Source organism: Saccopteryx leptura, chromosome 1, assembly GCF_036850995.1.
Source record: "Saccopteryx leptura isolate mSacLep1 chromosome 1, mSacLep1_pri_phased_curated, whole genome shotgun sequence".
NCBI lineage: Eukaryota > Metazoa > Chordata > Mammalia > Chiroptera > Emballonuridae > Saccopteryx > Saccopteryx leptura.
The window spans coordinates 260,177,701-260,193,129 of NC_089503.1; the positions used below are offsets into that span (position 1 = coordinate 260,177,701).

Sequence of the window (15,429 nt, forward strand, 5' to 3'; positions counted from 1 at the left end):
CTGTCTGGATCACTCACTGCAGTACGGGTCAGGACTCATTTGAGGGGATTGTTCTTAAAAGTGTCCCATTGTGCTCTGGGGTGAATGCAGAGTGTCCCCATATTGCTGGAGATGAGATCTCAGACAACTCTGGCTATGCAACTCAGACCAAGGAGAAAGTCAGAGGCAGAGAATGGGGAGCGAGGCCCTAAAAACGAAGTAAGAGGAGGCCAAACCCTGAAGGCACAGCATGGACTGCCAGCTGGGCCAAGGGGCCAAGGGGCCAAGGGGCCAGGGGCCAGGGTGCAGGGCTTCTGCAACAGAGAAGCAGATTCCCAAAACAGGGTCTACTCTAGCCCTGGTTGTTATTGTTATTTTCTCATTGTTGTTTTTTATATTACTGAGAAGAAAAATGTGTAATGCTTCACAACTTCGCGTGTCATCCTTGCGCTGTGGCCATGCTAATCTCTGCACTGTTCCAATTTTGGTGTCAAAACGAGCACTAGCCCTGTTGTTGGGGTTTTTTTTGGTGTGTTTTTTTTTCTGAAGCTAGAAACGGGGAGGCAATCAGACAGACTCCCGCATGCGCCTGACTGGGATCCACCCGGCACGCCCACCAGGGGGCGATGCTCTGCCCATCCCGGGCGTCGCTCTGTTGTGACCAGAGCCACTCTAGCGCCTGAGGCAGAGGCCATGGAGCCATCCCCAGCGCCCAGGCCATCCTTGCTCCAATGGAGCCTCGGCTGCGGGAGGGGAAGAGAGAGACAGAGAGGAAGGAGAGAGGGAAGGGTGGAGAAGCAGATGGGCGCCTCTCCTGTGTGCCCTGGCCGGGAATCGAACCCGGGACTTCCGCACGCCAGGCCGACGCTATACCACTGAGCCAACCGGCCAGGGCCCCAGCCCTGTTTTTTTAAGAATTCACCAGGGATGTCACAATCCTGGTGTGATGTCAAAACTGCCCAAGGGTGATGAACTCTGGCCTTGCAGATGAGTCAACAGAGGGTGGGTTTCAGAGAGCAGCTTGCTATTTACATATCATCACCTTGGAGATTAGCATGCAGCTAGAGGGCTAGTCAAGAGTCCTGATGGCAGGTAGGTTCGGCCTCTCACACAGCCTTGCAACCTCCTGCAGAAACCATCACCACTTACCACACAGCCAGGGTGCTCGCCCTCTCCAGCATCTATGAGACGTGCATTCTGGGAAGGAATCACTCCACCCAAAACCATCAAGTGCCCACCTTGAAACACATAAGCACACTGAACCCCTAAGCCCCAGGTCAAAGGCCATGCTTCTGACACCTGCTTAGGACCCCTGTGGACTAGCCTGCTCTTTCCTGCCCCCAGGGCCCAGCACACAAGGTGGGGTATTAGAGTCTGTCTAGTTCTCAGCCAGGCACAGTTGGGAGATTCCTCCCAGTGACTCGACCTTCCCAGTGTCTCCACTGTTTCTTCATCACTGCCACAGGGCTGACAGGGGACCAGAAGTAAAGGATGCAGCGTGGGCCAGAGCTGGCATGTGGGCCTAGATTCACAGCTGGTGGTTACGGTCATCATTAGGCTTTCTTGGGGGAGGAAGCACAGTACAGACACAGACAGCAACATCTGGCATCTGCAGGGCCACTAAGGTCACAAACACTCACAGCAGCCTAAAACACTGGCGTTTTAACTAGGATCATAGTGTGACTCCCGTTCATAGCTGTATCTCAGTGGTTCAAGCTCTCCTCCACTGTGAGAGAAAGCTTGGGCCAATGAGGATAGTCTAAGTGACCTTAAGCAGGTGACACTGCTTTTCAGAGTCTCAAATGCCTCCAAAGCACAAAGGGAACAATAAGCTAGCCCTCCTGCCAGTGTTGTCAAAAAGGAAGGGTTTACAGGGGCCTGGCCCACAGCCAGGAGGGGCAGCGCCACCGAGTCCTAAAGATGGCCATCTGTAAAGCAAACAAGGCTCGCAAGAAGTTGCCCTGCTTAGGGCCAAGTAGGGCGCCTCCCATAAAGGGGAGATGAGCTCCCCTCTCAGGGCCTTGCTATATATAGGAGGGGAAGAGAAGCTAAATTAAGGCTCCTCCTGCCATTGGTGCCCAGCTAACATCCAGACAGCAGGCGAGCAGCACCCAGCACAACTCTAGAACAGTCGTGGAGTACTCAATTCAGGCCTCCTGTACATCCCTCACACACACACCATTCCTGAGGACACAACCCTACTGCTTCCCTCCACAGCTTATTAGGCCACTCCCCTGCTCCAACAGCCTCCAGTCCCTCAGGTCTCAAGGCCTGTGTACCCAGCTTGCCTGGGTTCTTTACCCAGCACACCATAGCTCTGGCATCTCCTAGAAGCACCTCTCTCAATCAGCATCCTTTCACGTTACCTGCCCCACACCATCACATTGCCCCATTTTATTTCCTTCCTGACAGTGACCACTGACAAGTCTGTGTTGATTTCTGTGCTGCCCTGTTCATTACCTGTCTTTCTTTTTTTTAATTTTTAGAGAGGAGAGTGAGAGAGAGAAGGGGGAGGGAGGAGCAGGAAGCATCAACTCCCATATGTGCCTTGACTAGGCAAGCCCAGGGTTTTGAACCGGCAACCTCAGCATTCCAGGTCGACGCTTTATCCACTGCGCCACCACAGGTCAGGCATTACCTGTCATTCTTGTCAGCTTGTGACACTGGGGGCCTGCCTTGGTCACTTATAAATGCCCAACTCCTCAGCAGTGGCCATGGACAGACAAGACGCTCAGTCAGATTTAGGTAGATGCAAAAGCACAGACCCCATCTCCAGGGCCATTCTAACCTCCAGGCAGGGATGGCTCTGTGTAGAGACACTAAGCGCACTTGAAGGGTCAGACCCACGCTTTGGCGCATGCATGTGCCCCAAGAGGAGGATGTGGGGCTCAGAGAGGGCCAGGCACTGCAATCCTCAGAGCTGTGAGGAGAAAGATCTGAACTGACAAGGGTCATGCCTGAGCTCAAGACCTCACACAGGTAGACATAAGATTCAAACCTAAATAGGCACCACCTGACTGGTGGTGGTGCAGTCGATAGAGTGTCGACCTGGGACACTGAAATCTCAGGTTTGAAACCCTGAGGTAACTAACGCTGGTCAAATAGCTCGGTTGGTTAGAGCAGTGGTCCCCAACCTCTGGGTCGCAGAGAAAGAATAAATAACTTACATTATTTCCGTTTTATTTTTATTTAAGTCTGAATGATGTTTTATTTTTAAAAAATGATCAGATTCCCTCTGTTACATCCGTCTAAGACTCACTCTTGACGCTTGTCTCGGTCACGTGATACATTTATCGGTCCCACCCTAAAGGCTGGTCTGTGAAAATATTTTCTGACATTAAACTGGTCTGTGGTCCAAGAAAGGTTGGGGACCACTGGGTCTTAGAGCATCGTCCCAAAGCACAGAAGTCACCGATTTGATGATCCCTGGTAAGGGCACATACAAGAACAGATTGATGTTCCTGTTTCTCTTGCCCCTCACCTTCCTCTCTCTATAAAATCAAGTAAAAAAGAAAGAAAAAAAAAACCCAAGGTCGCCAGCTTGAGTGCTGGCTCACCGGCTTGTTAGATCATCGACATGATCCCATGGTCCATGGCTTGAGCAAGGGGTCACTGACTTGACTGGAGGACACCCCCCCAACCAAGGCACATATGGGAAGCAATCAATGAAAAACTAAAATGCCACAACTACGAGGTGATGCTTTTTATCTCTCTCTCCCTCCCTCCTTCTCTCTCCTCTCCATTTCTTCCTTCCTCCCTCTCTCCCTCTCCCTCCCCCCCCCCAAGCAAAAAACAAACAAAACCTAAACAGGCATCAGCCCCCAGACTTCTTAGGCCTCTTCCTGGGCCCTCAATTTTTCCTGAACAACATGCTCCTTTCCACCTAAGAGAGGAAAACATAACCCAGCAACACAGCCCACCACATTCTACAATAAAATGCCCAGGTGGGGAGCATTTGAGATCTTGCTCCCAGACATATGTCCTCACTTTGGCTCAAATAAACTCTTAAAAAATTTCAAAAAAAAAAAACCCCTGCCTGATCAGGTGGTGGTGCAGTGAATAGAGCATCAGACTGGGACACAGAGGACCCAGGTTTGAGACCCCAAGGTCGCCAGCTTGAGCACAGGCTCATCTGGTTTGAGCAAAAGTTCACCAGCTTGGACCCAAGGTCGCTGGCTTGAGCAAGGGGTTACTCGGCCTGCTGTAGCCCCACGGTCAAGGCACATATGAGAAAGCAATCAATGAACTAAGGTGTCACAACGAAAAACTAATGATTGATGCTTCTCATCTCTCTCTGTTCCTGTCTGTCTGTCCCTATCTCTCTCTCTCTCACTCTCTGTAAAAAAAAAAAAAGCCCAGGTGGACCTGACCTGTGGTACTGCAGTGGATCAAGAGCCAACCTCAAACACTGAACATTGAGGTCGCCAGTGCAAAATCAGAGCTTGCCTGGTTAAGGCACACATGAGAAGCAACTATTATGATTTGATGCTTCCCATTTCTCCCCCACTCTTTTCTCTTTCTCTCTCAAAAATCAACAAACAAACAAAAAAGCCCAGGTGGTCAAGGCAGTTTGCCCTAGGGAGGGTCACTTCCTCAGAGCGGTTAGGAGACACTTCTCTTAGCAGGCACACGAGGCTATCTTGAAAGAATGGGTTGTGTCCACACTTTCTCTGTCTTCTCTCCTGGAAATAATCCATCACACCAAAAAGGAGATCCACAGGAGTAGCTCCTTCAAGACTAACTTGAATTTTTATATTCAAGGAGAAACTGTGTGAAGCCTGAGTCTGGACGGCTAACAGCTGCATGTATTACCACATCCTCGCCTTCCACCAAATTCCAAGCAGGCCACTAGATCTGCACAAAGGCAGCTCAGACTTCAGATCCCTCTGAATCTTGGGGACTTCTACAAGAGCTGCTCCAACAGCTAGGATTACAGGAAGTTCCTCTCCAATCCCCTGCTGCTTCTGAATTTGTACAAGCCTCTTCACAATTAAAAAGTAAAAATAAAAAAACCTCTCAAGTTGCACTGGCAAACAATATAACTACAACGTGAGAACAGAAATCTAGATGCTGTTGACAAAGCTGTATGTCTGAGGTTTTGTTAATAACCAATACACTGTACTAGTCATACAAACGAGTTCTTCTAGTTACCTTCCCCATGCCCAGCACCCCAAAACACCAAGAGTACCTGAGCTGCCCTCATTTTAGCCCAGTCTCCCACACTGCCCAGTGGGTATGATTAAGTATTTATACAAAAGCTGCCAAATCACTTAAACTATCAGCTGGCTTCTGAGAAAAACACAAGTTTAGGTCCCCCAAATTTTAGTCCACCCAGTCAAGCTGGCCAGGATGGCTTGAAGAAGTTCTTTGAAGGAATTCCTCCTACCGAATGACTCTAACCTACAAAGCTGAGCTCTATGTGGGACCAGACTGAATGTGCAGTTACCTTTACCCTCACATGAGGAAGATCAAGCTTAGTTAGGGGATGTAACCAACACCCTAAATTAAAAATAGCAGTGTGACAGCATGAGGTGGATGCAAAGCCGGGCCTTCCAGACCAATGGATCAAGCCAGGGCAGCATGGCAGGGAGGGCGGGGCTCCTAACCCAAAGTGACCAGGTACCAAGTTCACCTTATTTATATGACTCATGAGCTCTCCCCCAGCTGCCTCTAGGAAAGTCTGCCTTCCTCCAAGACAAGTCAGACTAAGGAACAGAATTTCACAGGGCAAGAAGGTTCAAGCTGGCCACTGTGCCCCTACCCCCTTCTCCTTCCCTACAGAAGTGCCTCAACCTCACCTTGGGAAACCCCTCTAACAAGAAGAGAAGTGGCTCTTACAAAAAAGATGAGTCCCCCTTCTATTAAAAAATTGAAACATCATGTCAGGAAGGAAACTGCCCTAAAAGATAGGAAGGGTACGCACCCAGGAAGTGGTGGGAATGAAATGCGAAGAAATTCCCAGCTTAGCTAATGATGCTGAACAAGTCCGTGTCAGGAAGAAAGCCACATTCCTTCCTAGTTAGTCTCTCTCCTGACCGCCAGAGGCCCCCTCATCCCCAGTACACATAAACACAAACACACACACACACAGAATGGGGCCTCCTCCGCCACCTCTGACTATGAAACCCCTCCTTTCCAGGCAAGGAGGAAAAGAGCTCCCAAACCACTTCCCCTCAGGACCTAATCACTGGGCACCTGCAACTTCTGTCCCAACACAGACTGAGGGCGCCATGACATAAACAGAAATGGGAAGACGCAGGTCTGACCACAGCCCCAGATGTGCCCCAAAACCACGTCTGAAATAAGGTGCGCTACGGCCTTCTCCCCACCCCCTGCCCCAGCCCAGGTGGCAGAACTGAAACGTCTTTAACTTCCCCAGATAGGCCCAAACAGGCCCCTGAAATAGAGTCAGCAACCAGGTGCCTTGGCTAGAGCTCCCTCCCAGGTGTCCACCACCGACTCTCCAGCCTGAGAAAATCACCAGGTCAGTAGTAACCCCACCCCTACATACACAGCTTCTTCCCCACTAAACACTCCCACCCACTCTCTGAAGGTATCCAGTGAAAATAGGATCACCTGGGGGGAGCCACAGACAAGTTGTCAATTTCTGCCCTAACACCAAGAGTGAGACCAATTACAGGGCCCTCAGTGTAAAACGCATGAGACGGCCCCCACACACATGGATCAGGACCCCCGAAAGCGATGCCCCACTGACCCATTCTGCCAGGCACCCTGTTGAAAAGTTACCCACCCGCCTCCCCCGGCCAGGTGAACAAATCAGTTCCGGGTGGACAGGGAAAAGCCCCGGATGCCTCTAGGTGCTACACAAACGCCCCCCGGACCAGGCGCCCACCGTCGCCCAGGCTGCCCGCCAGTGTCGCCTCCTGGGGCTGAGAAGAAACGTGATTCTTCGCGCCCTGCCGGCCAAGGGATCCACGAGCAGCACCCGAACGCCGGACACCGTGCCCTCAGGCCCGGACGCCGGGCAAGGGGCACGCGAGGCAGGCCTGCGCCCCGACGACGTCTCCGACGGCCGCAACGGGTCCGCGCCACTCACCTGGCTAGCACGGTAGTTCTCGAAGGCCTTCAGGGCACTGTCGGTGAGCTTCACGTGAAACACGGACACCTTGCTGCCGTCGCTCACCCGTCCGCACGACAGCCCGTAGCTCTGATCCTCCTTCAGCGCCGCCATCTTACGACCATCTCTACCCGTCCCCCTTTCCCCGCTCCAGGGCCGGCGCGCCAGCCACACCCCGCCCCGCCGCCCGCTGACGTACTGCATTATTCATTACGTGCTTCCCACGCCCTCTCCGCCTCCTGCGAAGCCTACCGTCGACGCCACACTGACGACCCGGCGACGTGCTGTATTATTCATTACGTGACTGGCCACGCCTTTTGTGGGCGGGACAAAGCCCATAGTCACCGCTCCTGTTATTATTTGCGTATTCATAAGCCTGGATGGCCTACCTCAGAGGGCCACTTCCGCCCCCAGACTCCGCCCCCACACGCGCATCTTTCCCTGTCCAACTCATATATTTATTATTCATAAATTTGACTCAGCCAGGCGGTCGAAGCCCCGCCCCACCAGCCAGTGATATGATGTATTATTTATGAGGTTTCTCCAAAATTTTATTGTTGTTTTTTAAATTTTATTCACTTTTAGAGAGGAGAGAGAGGGAGAGAGAGAGAAAGACAGAGAGGAGAGAGAGAGAGAAGGGGGAGGAGCTGGAAGCATCAACTCCCATATGTGCCTTGACCAGGCAAGCCCAGGGTTTTGAACCAGCGACCTCAGCATTTCCAGGTTGACGTTTTACCCACTGCGCCACCACAGGTCAGGCTCTCCAAAGTTTTAATCTTTGGATTCTGCTGAGAGCAGCACTGAGGGAGAGGAGGGGGCCTGCCGGCACAAAACACATGCAGGGTAGAGCTAGCGGATGGATGGCTGGGTGAGTAGGCGTGGCTGTATAAATTCAGTAAACTTTTGCCCCTGGGCTGGGCTGGGGATTTTAGAGGATTAGGAGAGCTGGTGGATTTTGCTCATAAAACTTTTTTTCTTTAATTTATTGATTTTAGAACGAGAGGAAAAAAGAAAGACACATGGATTTGTTGTTATACTTATTGATCCAACATGATTGATTCTTTTTAATTTATTTTTATTTTTTATTGTTTTTAAATTTATTATGTTAACATGAATTCAAGTGTCCCTCACGGTTGATTTTTGTACTGCCCTGACCCAAGATCTATCCCGCAATTCTGACATCTCAGGAGGAGGCTCTAATCAACAGAGCTACTGGCCAGAACCAGAAAAGTAGACTTTTTTTTTTTTTTTTTTTTTGGTATTTTTCTGAAGCAAGAAGCAGGGAGACAGACAGACTCCTGCATACACCCAACCAGGATATACCCGGCATGCCCACTAGGGGGCGACGCTCTGCCCATCTGGGGCGTTGCTCCGCGGCAATTGGAGCCATTCTAGCGCCTGAAGCGGAGGCCACAGTGCCATCCTCGGCGCCTGGGCCAACTTTGCTCCAATGGTGCCTTGGCTGCAGGAGGGTAAGAAATAAGAGAGAGAGAAAGGAGATGGGGGAAGGGTGGAGAAGCAGATGGGCGCTTCTCCTGTGTGCCCTGGCCAGGAATAGAACCCGGGAATTCCACACGCTGGGCCCACACTCTACCACTGAGTGGGTCCAACCAGCCAGGGCCATAGACGTTTTTTGTTTTTTTTACAGAGACAGAGAGAGAGAGAGATAGGGACAGACAGACAGGAACAGAGAGAGATGTGAAGCATCAATCATCAGTTTTTTGTTGTGACACCTTAGTTCAGGGGTCAGAAACCTATGGCTCGCGAGCCAGATGTGGCTCTTTTTTTTTTTTAATATTTTATTTATTGATTGATTTTTTAGAGAGAGAGGAGTGAGAGAGAGAGAAGGGGGAGGAGCAGGAAGCATCAACTCCCATATGTGCCTTGACCAGGCAAACCCAAGGTTTCGAACCGGCAACCTCAGTGTTCTAGGTCGACGCTTTATCCCATTGCACCACACAGGTCAGGCCAAAATGTGGCTCTTTTGATGACTGCATCTGGCTCGCAGACAAATCTTTAATAAAAAAAATAATAACGGGCCCTGGCCAGTTGGCTCAGTGGTAGAGCGTCAGCCTGGCGTGCAGGAGTCCCGGGTTCGATTCCCGGCCAGGGCACACAGGAGAAGTGCCTGTCTGCTTCACCCCTCCCCCTCTCCTTCCTCTCTCTCTCTCTCTCTCTTCCCCTCCTGCAGCCGAGGCTCCATTGGAGCAAAAGTTTCCCCGGGGGCGCTGAGAATGGCTCTGTGGCCTCTGCCTCAGGTGCTAGGATGGCTCTGGATGCAACAGAGCAACGCCCCAGAGGGGCAGAGCATCGCCCTCCGGTGGTCGTGCCGGGTGGATCCCGGTCGGGCGCATGCAGGAGTTTGTCTGACTGCCTCCCCATTTCCAGCTTCGGAAAAAATGCAAAATAATAATAATAACGTTAAAAATATAAAACATTCTCATGTATTACAATCCATTCATTTCCTACCGCTCATGTTCATGGTTCCGGGTGGCTGGAGCCAATCACAGCTGTCCTCCGGGACAACACCAAATTTTTATTGGATAATGCATAATGTACACAGGTCGTTGTATGGCTCTCACGGAATTACATTTTAAAATATGTGGCATTCATGGCTCTCTCAGCCAAAAAGGTCCCGACCCCTGCCTTAGTTCATTGATTGCTTTCTCATATGTGCCTTGACCGTGGGCCTTCAGCAGACCGAGTAACCCCTTGCTCAAGCCAGCAACCTTGGGTCTAAACTGGCGAGCTTTGCTCAAACCAGATGAGCCCACACTCAAGCTGGCAACCTCAGGGTCTCGAACCTGGGTGCTCCACATCCCAGTCCGACGCTCTATCCACTGCGCCACTGCCTGGTCAGGCAAGGGCCATAGACTTTTAACAGAATAAAATCCTATCTACCCACAGTGCCCTGGAAGATGGTGGTTATCCAGCTCCCCTATTTATATATATATATATATATATATATATATATATATATATATATATATATATATATATGTGTGTGTGTGTGTGTGTGTGTGTGTGTATATATATATATGTATATATATATATATATTTTGTGACAGTGACAGAGTCAGAGAGAGGGATAGATAGGGACAGACAGGAAGGGAGAGAGATGAGAAGCATCAATTCTTTGTTGCAGCACCTTAGTTGTTCATTGTTTGCTTTCTCATATGTGCCTTGACTGGGGGGCTCCAGCAGACCAAGTGACCCCTTGCTCGAGCCAGCGACCTTGGGCTCAAGCTGGTGAGCCTTTCTCAAACCAGATGAGACCACGCTCAAGCCGGCGACCTTGGGGTCTCGAACCTGGGTCCTCCACGTCCCAGTCCGACGCTCTATTCACTACGCTGCTGCCTGGTCAGGCTAAAAGTATATTTTTAGATATTGTGGTGCAGCTGTGTTTAGCTTGCGCTCAGGTTTACCAGCTGCAAGCACTTTACTTGATTAGTGCATGAGCATGTGGCACAGGCACGTGCGCATAGCCTATATAAAGCTATGCGTGCTTCCCCTGAGCTTGATTCTCCCAGATCGCTCTCCCACCACCGTGAGGTGTGGTTTTCCTTGTTCCCTTGCTCTTACTGAGAATAGCAGATTTTTCTTTATTAGCTCTTTCACTTTTGTTGTTTATTTGTTCGCCTGTCTTTGCGAGCCTCCAATAAATGGGCCCAACACTTTCTGACTCTGCAGTTTCTCTACCATATGCCCAAACCCAATGTGAACCTGCCTGGCTTCAGCCACCAGCGTTACATCTGGTGTAGTGGGCAGGGTTAGAAGCAGATAGGAATGGAGGCCAGACTGTTCAATTGAAGTCAATAACTATTCCACTGGGGATAGGAAGACTGTTTTCTAAACCATATAAGGTATCCCCTATTCCTGAATATATTTTGGGGGTAAATATTTTACAAGGACTGTGGTTGAAAACTACAGCTGGGGAATTCCACCTGTGAGTCCAGGTCAGGAAAGCAGTGTTGCAGGGACACGCAGCACATTCCCCCCTTGCAATTACCCGTTCCCTGGCGTTTGACTAACATAAAGCAGTACCACCTGCCAGGTGGCTATGAAGAAATCAATGAGACAGTTCTCAAACTAGAAAACATGAAGATCGTCCAGCCAGCACACAGCCCTTATAATTCCCCAGTGTGGCCTGTGTGCAAACCAGACGGAACCTGGTCGATGACAGTGGATTACAGGTAATCTAATAAAGTTGTTCCCCCTTTGCATGCTGCTGTATCCTCAATAGCTAACCTGGTGGATTGGTTAAGCCATGAGTTGGGGACATACCACTTTGTGGCAGATTTGGCTTGACACCTTTTTCTCTATTGATATAGCTGCAGAAAGTCAAGACCAATTTGCCTTCACTTGGGAAGGGTGGTAATGGACCTGTACAGTATTACCACAGGGCTATTTGCATAGTCCCACCTTATGTCATGGGCAGTTGGCTGCTGACCTGGCTAAATAAAAACAACCACAGACAGTTCGTTTGTATCATTATATTGATGACATTATGCTAACTAGTGACTCTCCTCCAGAATTGGAGCAATCAGTCCCTACCCTGCTATCCCATATGAAAGTGTGTGGCTGGGCATTCAACGAGGGCAAATTACAAGGACCTGGGTTTCTGTTGTTAAGTTCTTGGGCGTTGTCTGGTCAGTAAGACAAAGGTTATCCCTAATGCAGTTCTAGATAAGATCCAAGCATATCCTTTGCCCACTACGGTAAAGCAGTTACACGAATTCCTAGGTCTATTGGGGTACTGGTGAGCATTCATATTCCATTTAGCTCAGTTACTGCATCCCTTGTATCACCTTATTTGGAAGGCGGTTCGCTGGGATTGGACTGAGCAGGCACAAGGTGCATTTACAGCAGCTAAGAGAGCTGTCAAGGTGACACAGCCCTTAAATGTGTTTGATCCTGCCAGGCCTTGTGAGCTTGATGTCCATGTAACCCCTGAGCAGTTTGGATGGGACTTGTGACAACGGATAGAGCGCCTATGGCAACCTGTTGGGTTTTGGTCCCAATTGTGAAAAGGCACTGAAATCTGTTACTCATTAGTGGAGAAGCAGTTGGCAGCTGTGTATACTGCCCTCCTGGCCACTGAGAGTATTATGACTACAATTCCAGTTACAGTCAAGACCACATACCCTATTGCAGGATGGGTGAGAGATTGGGCAACCAAACCTCATGGTGGTACAGCCCAAACCTCCACCCTGGCCAAGTGGGGTGCCTACCTGCAACAATGCTGTGCTCATAGCACGAGCCCATTGAGAGCAGAACTGCATAGGTCCAGTCACCTATGTAACCTTAGAGTCAGGTGCAGCTGGGGATCAGGAGGCAGAACCTGAAGTTAGTCCCTGCCAGGAGGGGTGAATGCCCATCCTCAAGTGTGCCTGGTATACTGATGGTTCTAGCAGGGGCCAACCGGCTAAGTGTGTGGCCATAGCCTTTCATCTGGCCACTGAGACTATTTGGATAGACACAGGTATAGACCAAAGCAGCCAATGGGCAGAATTGAGTGGTATGGCAATTTCCCTGTAATGAACCTTCACCTCTGGTAATCTGCACCGACAGCTGGGCTGTCTATCATGGACTGACCCTTTGGATTGCCACTTGGCACATTCATCAGTGGATGGTAATGCACCGTCGGCTATAGGGTCAGGCCATGTGGCAGGACTTATGGGAAATAGGATATGAGAAACAGGTGACAGTATATGATGTCACAGGGCATGCCCCTCTAGCCTATCCTGAGAAGGATGAGGCAGGCACTTTGGCAAGGGTGTGGTGGTTGGAGACTGCGCCTGAAGGTGACGTGGCACAGTGGCTCCACTGGCATCTGCTCTATGTAGGACAAAAAAACTACATGGGCTACCATTAAGGCATGGAACTTGCCTGTGTCCTTTGAAGAGGTACTTGCAGCCTATGAGCAATGTGTGTTCCTAGGAGCACCTGCGGAGACAACTGGCATTACCTGGAGAGATCCAGAGAGGTCGTGTTCCACTGACACAGTGGCAAATAGACATCATAGGACCCTTCCAAAGTCGGATGGGTACCAGTATGCAGTCACGTGTGTAGATACTGCCACCGGTCTGCTTCCTGCATACTCTGCCCATAACCCAGACCAAAGGGCAGTCATATAGGCTCTGGACCGCCTGAGTATTGTATACGGGTTGCTGCCAGTTCTTGAAAGTGACAATGGTACTCATTTCTCGGGTTGTATGGTGAGGCAATGGGCTCAAGACCTAGGGATGAACTGGCAGTACCATGTCCCCTACCACCCACAGGCTGCTGGTATCATTGAGCAGTATAATGGCCTTTTTTTTTTTTTTTTTTTTATAGAGACAGAGAGAGGGATAGATAAGGACAGACAGACAGGAATGAAGAGAGATAAGAAGCATCAATCATCAGTTTTTCATTGTGACACCTTAGTTCATTGATTGCTTTCTCATATGTGCCTTGACCATGGTCCTTCAGCAGATCGAGTAACCCCTTGCTCGAGCCAGCGACCTTGGGTCCAAGCTGGTGAGCTTTTTTTTGCTCAAACCAGATGAGCCCGCGCTCAAGCTGGCGACCTCGGGGTCTCGAACCTGGGTCCTTCCGCATCCCAGTCCTACGCTCTATCCACTGCGCCACTGCCTGGTCAGGCTATAACGGACTCTTAAAGCAGGAACTGTGACAGGATGGGGACACTGGCCCCCTTACTGGGTGGACATGACGCTTGTGGACAGTACTCCAGATTTTAAATGGGATCTTGACTGGGGCAGGGGCACCGGGCAGCTGTTCCCATGAAGTTGCAGATACGCTGGGCTTTGGACGGCAGGGCAATGTACTTTTGCTTGCCCCAACAGCCCTCCTTAAAGGCTAACAGCTTCAGTGGACATGGCCCTGGACTGTACAGGCCTCCCAGCTACGATGAGTAGCCTTGTTGGCACCATGGGGTAGGGTGCTAAAGGTGGATCTCTAGTTAACTCCCTGGGCAACCAGCACCTGGCCACCTAAGGTAGATATGTATTATCCCTTGAGTGTTTAGGGAGACAAGCACTCAAGGAGACAGCATTATGAAGGGCACCTCTGTAATTTCTGTAATGACTTCTCCCATTTTGCTGCAAATCGAACCAGCAAATCCTGGTGTGCAGACCGATAAGATTTGGTCTTCCTGCCTGGGGCCTCCTCTGTTATCTGCTACTGTGCTGTCTGCAGACAGAGTTCTGGCCTGTGTTCTGCCAGAGGGAAAGATTTGCCTCTCTTGGTGCCACTGACCACTCTATTTCGCCCATAGCTGTGTTTGTAATTCTGTTGCTATAGTCTGTACTGTTTTGGTTTTTGTACTGTACCTCATTCCTCACACAGGGACCTTCATGGAAGAAACCTGTTGCGTAGATTATGAGGTGAGCAACCCTAAAGGGGTGGAATGTGGGGCAACTGTGTTATGTAGGTTTGTTTGCGGGTTTACCAGCTACAAGCACTTTACTTGATTAGTGTGTGAGCACGTGTAAGAGGCATGTGTGCATAGGCTGTATAAAGCTGTGTGTGCTGCTACCCCTGGGCTCGATTCTCCCAGATCGCTCTCCCACCACTCTGAGGTGTGGTTTTCCTTGCTCCCTTGCCCTTACTGCAAATAGCAGATTTTCCTTTATTAGCTCTTTCACTTTTTTTTTCTTTCTTTTTTTTTTTTTTTTTTTTTGTATTTCTCTGAAGTTGGAAACGGGGAGAGACAGTCAGACAGACTCCCACATGTGCCCAACCGGGATCCACCCGGCACGCCCACCAGGGGCAATGGTCTGCCCACCAGGGGGCGATGCTCTGCCCCTCCGGGGCGTAGCTCTGCTGCGACCAGAGCCACTCTAGCACCTGGGGCAGAGGCCAAGGAGCCATCCCCAGCGCCCCCGGGCCATCCCTGCTCCAATGGAGCCTCGGCTGCGGGAGGGGAAGAGAGAGACAGAGAGGAAGGAGAGGGGGAGGGGTGGAGAAGCAGATGGGCGCCTCTCCTGTGTGCCCCGGCTGGGAATCGAACCCGGGACCTCCGCACGCCAGGCCGACGCTCCACCACTGAGCCAACCGGCCAGGGCCTAGCTCTTTCACTTTTGTTGTTTATTTGCTTGCCTGTCTTTGCGAGCCTCCAATAAACAGGTATGGCCCAACACTTTCTGATTCTGTAGTTTCTCTACCATCTGCCCAAATGCAATGTGAACCTGCCTGGCCTCGGCCACCAGCATTACCAATTTTTTATTTTTATTCATTTTTAAAAAATATATTTATTTATTCATTTTAGAAGGGGGTAGAGGGAGGGAGGGGAAGGGAGAGAGAGGGAGAGAAAGAGAGAGAGAGAGAAAGAAAGGGGGGAGGAGCTGGAAGCATCAACTCCCATATGTGCC

At 50.3% G+C, this 15,429-nt stretch overlaps 1 protein-coding gene and 1 pseudogene across 1 annotated transcript in view; both read right to left on the reverse strand.

Annotated features, from left to right (window-relative positions):
* Positions 1-7,232, reverse strand: part of ELL (elongation factor for RNA polymerase II) — an 80,994-nt gene extending 73,762 nt beyond the window's left edge. Inside the window, exon 1 of the mRNA XM_066350271.1 lies at positions 7,037-7,232. Coding sequence (XP_066206368.1) covers positions 7,037-7,171 — 135 coding nt within the window. The 5' untranslated portion in view covers positions 7,172-7,232. The remainder of the gene's footprint in view (positions 1-7,036) is intronic.
* Positions 388-482, reverse strand: LOC136390315 (U6 spliceosomal RNA; annotated as a pseudogene).
* Positions 7,233-15,429: the final 8,197 nt, after the last annotated feature.